Raw genomic sequence first — 7369 nt, 5'->3', positions numbered from 1 at the left:
CTCTGAGATGTAGACTACGGGTTCTTAAGGCTTTGAAATGTGACTACAGGCCGGCAAGCGTAGCGTTGTTAAGATCGTCGGACAAGCCCTTAGTCACTTAACGAGTTACCAAGATTGTAGACATTCGTAGACGAATGAAAGCAACCAAAGTAACCTAAAAGTAAAATAACAAATAAAAAATAGTAAGTTTAAAATAGTTATAAAGAAAATAAAATAAAAAGATGTAGTTGACGAAAATAAGGTGATGTGCGAAAGAAGATCAAAATGTGATGATTGAAAGAAATTATTCAGGACTTAAGGAAAGTGAAAAGGAAATTATGAAGACTGAAAGGAGGAACATAAATAAAAAATATAAATACTGAAAAAAGTATTTAAAGCACACAAATCAGGGGGCGACCAGGGACCATTTAGGTTCTGGATTGGATACCAAACTAGCAAGAGATATTTAGAATTCCACTCACAAGGTGTACAGACGATATACGCTTGATGTTAGTAGCTCTCACCCGGTCTTATTATAAATTTACAGGAGAGACCTGTGTCCAGCTGTGAATGTCCTATGGCTGAAAAATTGATGATAGTAATTTTTAAAGAAACATGTGTTTTCGACAAGTTTTTAATAGTATACATACGAAACTATATTTACAGTTCAGGTCTACATAAATTCTATTTATTGAAATTAAACAATTTTTGGCACCGCTATTCACTCATAGCACCAACAACACTAAATTCATAATGCCTTAACTCAAGAAGGCATTTGCAGGCGCTTTTGAATCGTCGCTTATTTGAACACTATAAGTAGTAAGCTACTATCGGCTATATATATATGGATGCGAGACGTGAAATATCAACAAAGATATCTCGTGACGGCTCCAAGTCTTCGTTAACAACAGTTTTCGACGTATCCTCGGTATATACTGGCCTGAGAAAGTCTCCAACGTATCTCTGGAAACGCTACGGTGAGATGCAGATCGACCAGCAGATTAAACACTGCAAATGGAACTGGATAGGCCACACGCTCCGAAGGGACCTTGATCACATACCGAGGCAAGCCCGGGAATTAAATCTTCAAGTAAAGTGAAGACGTGGCCGCCCAAAGCAAACCTGGCGGCAAACGATCACTGCAGAAGTGAAGGCAGTTGGAATGACGTGGAGCGAAGTAAAGCGCGAGGCTCAAGACCGCTCGTGATGGCGACGTACTGCGGAAACCCTCTGCCCCATCTTGGGGACATAGGAATAAATGATATCACCGGCTCGGAACACTGAGTTGTTGAGAAGAGCCGACCAGAAATTATATTATGTTAACAAACAAAATTCCAAACATTTCGATCAATTAAAAACTCTTGAGTGCCATAGTAACATTTATTAAATAAACTATCCTTTTAATTTTATATTTAAATCTGAAAAGGGAAGATCTAAGATATCTCGTAGAACTTTATTATATATACATACATACATAACCATGAAGTTTTGTTAATGTAAAAAATAATTTTAAGTCAATAACTACTATTTCTTTTAGAACTTTTTGTCATTAAAAGTCTTCCTAGAGGTATGTTCTCTTTATAAAACGTATTGAAGAGATGAATCTTTTACTTTGAAAAAAAATAAATTAAAATCTCTGCTTCGCTGGAATGATGTAGTCACGTTGAATACTCTAGGGTTTCATTTATAGATATTTTTAGATTATAGATATACATACACTATATATTCTATATTACAATTTCTACAGAACTACAAAGTAAGGAATACAGAATAATAGAATTTTTACATCACTTGGAAAATATACAAGGCGTGTTCTAGCCAATTGAATATTAAATAAGACAATCGATTCCAGCTAAATCGATATAAGAACGACCCACTGACCGCAATACTTTTATATTCGTACATTACAATTATTGAATAAAATTATATTATACAGTATAGTTGCTTATACATATAAAAGCTTTAGAGACGTGAATACATCGTTCATTTTCAATAAATACTGAATGGTACATCTTATCGAAAGAAATCAATGGTTTCAGATATGATTAATAACGTAATAATTCAAATTATTTACATACTTATTGAATTGTGATACAGGGTGCTTGGCTATAGGTGCAAAAGCGAAGGTATATGTATATTTAAACGGTTTTATTTAGCTCGACCCGTACGGAATTTATTTGGACCAAAATTAGAAATTGAAATTTAAGCACCTTCCCGTTGTCAGATTGATGTGAAATTTGGTACACACATTTAATTTAGATGACAATACAATATAATAAAATCAATAAAATTATAAATCTAAGATGGCCGCCGATACAAAATGGTGGATTTCGTATTTTTCCTTAACCCCCTCAACATGGGCATCAAATGAAAGGGCTACACTAGTAAAACACGATGAATATGTCAAAATTTAAAATTCAAGATGGACGCCGTTCCAATATGGCGGACTAGGTACATATTTTTCCACAACCACAACAATATGGGTATCAAAAAACCGTTCAACTTAAAAATTTTTTAAATGTATTTATTTATATTCATTAATAAATGATAAACCCTGTCGAAATAAATTGTTCCAGAAATAATAAAAAACGTAGTTGTAATGTAGTAAACAAGGCGTTTACAATGTTCGGATTGAATTATTTATTTACTATTTGTCAGAAGTTATTGTCCATTCACATTTCGAGACAAAAAAAAAATTTATATTAATATATTTCAAAGTGACCACTTTATACAACTGACTGGAACTAGTTATAAAATCTTAAAAGTTCTTTGCTATATGAGTTTTAAATTCACACATTTAAACTTTTTATTCTTCCAATCAACCATCCTGTATATTATATGATGATATAATCATACCATAGCCTAGAAAAAATGATCAAGTGTTATTAAAATTATGGTAAAGTTTAAAGTATTCGAGGTGTAAGTTCACGTATAAATAAAGAAACACAATGTTCCAACCTTCGTAGGATCTATTGTGAAAATTAACATCACACGCTATCGCCCATGAGAACAGAGACGTAATATAAAATTAAACATTACTATTTATTTTACAGAGGTACACTATTTATTTATTGGTGTACAATAAAGTGTAAATGAATAAATTACTTTCAGAACGAGATGTTTCTCAGGAATTAATCTAAATAATTTAATTTCGGATTAAATGCTTCTAGCGAATTTGTTTATAAACAAAAATTAGAGTAACAATTTAATCAATTTGTGAACTTACTTAAACAGCATTATTACTTTGTTATTAGAAATTGTCGCGAAAATTGTATTTAAGCTAAGACATCGAAATTTCCACTTGGAGAATTTCAAGACTCCCTTTAATCTTATAGTAATTGATACAAGTTCTTAATAATAGCAAAGTTTAAGAGGCGATTCACTTTGCCGTGAGATCCATTATTATTGAAATTTTAGAATTGTATTTGAAATTTTAAACACTTTGTATAAACTCTTTTTATTCAAGAAGCATTTTACATTGGTAAATGCGTATGTGTGTATATAAATATTATTGTAAATAATCTAGTAATATATTACAGAGCTTTTAGTGTTACATGATTTATATGAACGTAAAAGTTGTACGATATTATTTTTTTTTCAGTATAACATTTTAATGCACGCATTGAAATTGCAATGGTATAATATTGTTATTATGCATCTATGTCGCATTATAATAAATCATTATCTTGGAATCAAATCCTTAAAAATTTAATTATTGTACTTTAGGTGATTTTACCTCCTAATTTTAAACATTCGTTTTACTTTAATTGTTTAGTTATAATTATGACTAATTGAGATAGGTTGCAAGCGGTCTGGATCTAGTGTTTTTCAACGACTTTAACAACATTTTAGTATTTCTTTAATACTTACTCCTATTCGAGTAGTGTGTAAATAAAACACTTGACAGAGTTTGATAGTGTGATGTGGAAAAACGTTTATTGAATAATTAACATAATTTGTGCCCGGAAAATGAATAATGCGCCTACGAGCGGTTTCGCATCGTTCCCTGGTTCAAATCCGACTCCCCGAGAACTGCAACGGCCGCGGGCGCACGTGCTGCGCCTTGGCTGCCTGCCAAGGCGCAAGCAAGAGCGCGTATAGTGCACGCCGTGCGAGTGGGCGAGACGAGCAAACTGTTGAGCGTTGCGACGACGTCCGCGGGAACTTTCACTAATAGCGGCTTTTTATGTAGCAATATTATTACAATAGGATATTATCTGCAATTAGCGGTACAGGTTAGTTGTGAGTGAAAGCGTTTGGTCGCGTCTGCGCGTGCGACGGCTTTTGCGGTAGTAGGTAGTAAGTAGTAGTAGCAGGTACTGTTGGCGCGCCCTTCGCGCCTGCACATGACCCTCGTTCGCCTGCTGCTAGCTGGTCGTAGTATAGGGATAGTGATGGCAGTGTAGTGCGCACGCCACAATGTCATCTGTTTTTCTTGTAGGTGGATGCCCTATGTTGAGCTTGATGATGGGTTGTTTTCCAAGGTTCTTCTACCATACTTCAACTTGCCGAACTTTATATTTAGATATAATATTATTAACCCTTAATAACCTAGAGTTTCAATTTTGATTCCAACCTTTAAAACCGTATGTTCACATTACTATTAGTTTTTTTTATAGGCTAGCTGTACGTATTTTACTGTTGTATAATATTCTTTCCAACGAATTAAAAAAAAAAAAACTATTTTTCCCTTCATCTAGACCCTCAAGCAAATACAGTAATATTAAAAAAAAATCACTTTCGTAAATCAGGCTACTAAGGGTTAATATTTAAAATTATAAATTCCAGTATTCAGCATATTATAAAACAAATGTTATATAAGATAAATTTTAATTAATCTGTAAATACACGGTTCTACATTTTGAATATGATTTTTTAATTGTTACAGGCAGATAGTACAGTGTTGGAATGACTCCACATCAGCTTCAGACCTTCATCAACAAAGATGATTCCATGCACATGGCCTACAACATTATTCTTCTTAATATGGTAAAAACAAATTTGTATATCGCTTGATTATTTTGATTTCATTTAGGGTTTATCTGAAAAAAGTGTTTATGTATTAATCTGTATATGTTTTTCCCTGGTTTTTATCCACTACTAAAACAATTTGTAAAGCAAGGTAGAGTTAACAACAAAACAGATAGAAAAATTATAAGTTGACGATCAGTAAGAGATTCGTTAAAAGTTCGTTCTAATAAATGGATATAATCATTTTATTTTTATTAGTATGCGCTTTCAATTATCCCTTTAATTTTTTGGGTTTGATTTTCGCGATACAATCTTTCTTTTATTCACACTTTGTCCTTTGTTCATCCAGAGAAGGGAGGGAAGCGTTCTCTGCGTACCATAATAACACTCTTTGATCTCCAACACGCCTGCCAAGCGTGGCGATTATATATCCACCATAGTATATTAATAAAAAAAAAACTTTAACTAAATACGTTCCAATTCAAATTTTAGTCATATCGATGAAAATATAAGGCAATCACTTATACAGCGACATAACAGTACAAAGTACTTTGGAAAAAAAATATTTTTAACAGATTAGTAAATTCGTAAATTCTCTCTACTCGAATCCAATCTTTATTTATAGAGTATCATCATTCATACGATGTAGAATTTTCTAGATATTTAAGATACTCTACTTTTGTGAGAAGGACGAGAATCGAACCCGCGACTACGATCACAAGTCTCAATACTCTTATACTGAACTATAACTGTTCATATTGTGTTTAGTTTATTATAAAAAAAAAAACAGTTATATTACAATAACATTGAAACGAAAAACGTTTTGATTAGAAAAACATGCACCAACTGACCTTTCAAAAATGATCAATGCTTTTTGCGTATTTATTTTTGATTTCCATACCCAGTGCGTAAAAATTTAAATAATAAAATGTCCGTTTCAATTATCAACTGCGATCTAAAAAATAAATAAAATCTATTATTTTTGCAGTTTGGCTGACTGAATTTTCAAATATGCTTTAAGTTATTTAACAACCTGAAATACAAATGTATGCTCTAGTTACTGAATAGAAATAGCAAGCTGTCTATATATATAGACAATTAATAACTATTATGTGCAAAATGTTACTGAAGCCAGAATAGATATACTCTGGGAAGTGGTCAGCAACTACAATATCACTTTTATCCAACGCGTGTAGAACTTGATACTTAGAAGAATATCTTATGTCCCGTGGTTTATAACAAGATAGCAAACTAAAGATAGCAACAGCCAAAAAAGTGATTAAATCATTGGCTAAATCCTATCAACGATGGCTTATTAACCATGCAAATCAGCTAACTGCATAAATTATTACATCGTCAAAATATGCCAAACTCCTGAAGAGGCATGACATCCTGAAGCTGCTTTAACGAATGTAGCTCTGAAAAAGCAGTGGCTTCGCTGGTAATAACACTGTTCTTGTACTCCAAACCAAAAACATCCGCTTATATTCACCAGAATTATCGATTAGAGAAAAAAAATTAAAAACTATGAACAACGTATCCCAGTGGGTAGCAGTACCAGGCCTTATAGTGCACGGATTAAATGTCTGAGGGTTTTGGAATAAAGACTAGGAACCGATTAGCATCGCATAGAAAGTCCAGAGATAAGACAGATGATCTTGATACAGCCTTGTCGTCGTCAACCGGTCTTATTGGAGACCCAGAGAGGCCTATTTCTTGCAGTTGGTATCTTAGTTGAAACGATGTTGATAAAACTATACCATGACCTTAATAGATAAAGATTTACGCATATAAATAGCTTGCGTTCGTGCAGCGTAAGAGGTCCGTTTATTAGGTGGACAGGAGGACATACTAATCAGGTAGGAAAGTCTGGATGTATACCGCTTCCAACGGGTTCTCTGATAAAGAGTAATTAGATTCAAGACTAGGATCAAGACTTGGTTAAGACTCCGATGAAAGAGGATGAAAGATAAGAAGTCTCTAGAAGCAAAATAAATTGTAAGAAACTAGATACAGTGCTTCTATTAAAATATAAGTTAAAAATGTTAATGTAAATATTAAAATATAATAATCAAAATTTGACAAAAATGATTGAAAATGCAAATAATTTAAACAGCAAAGCAAAAAAAAACTGTGAACTGGGAATTTAAATCAAGAAAGACTGCGTGGAATATAAAAGGATGATACAAAACGAAGGAAGGAAAATATGGAAGTAAAATAATAAATATGAGTAACTTATTTACCCGAATCTATAACTCCTATGCCTCAAATATAACATAAGGGAATTAGAGATCCCAAAAAGGGGAGGCATTAAAAGATTGTTTCTCTAAAATAATGATTATGATAGCTTGAGTCTTACAAATTTCATTAAAAAACTTTTTTCTATTTATTACCACTAAAAATAAAGACAAAATTTTGG

At 32.7% G+C, this 7369-nt stretch overlaps 1 protein-coding gene across 1 annotated transcript in view; it reads left to right on the top strand.

The window, feature by feature from the left end:
• Window positions 1–4887: 4887 nt before the first annotated feature.
• The window catches only part of alka (alkaliphile), a 36032-nt gene continuing 33550 nt past the window's right edge, over window positions 4888–7369 (top strand). Inside the window, exon 1 of the mRNA XM_068771814.1 lies at window positions 4888–4968. Coding sequence (XP_068627915.1) covers window positions 4925–4968 — 44 coding nt within the window. The 5' untranslated portion in view covers window positions 4888–4924. The remainder of the gene's footprint in view (window positions 4969–7369) is intronic.

This window comes from Battus philenor, unplaced genomic scaffold, assembly GCF_028537555.1.
Source record: "Battus philenor isolate CCGP_79_NKW_IND1 unplaced genomic scaffold, ilBatPhil1.0.hap1 SCAF_4, whole genome shotgun sequence".
Taxonomy (NCBI): domain Eukaryota; kingdom Metazoa; phylum Arthropoda; class Insecta; order Lepidoptera; family Papilionidae; genus Battus; species Battus philenor.
The sequence above is the reverse complement of the archived record's forward strand: the minus strand, read 5'-3'. Positions and strand labels throughout refer to the sequence as shown.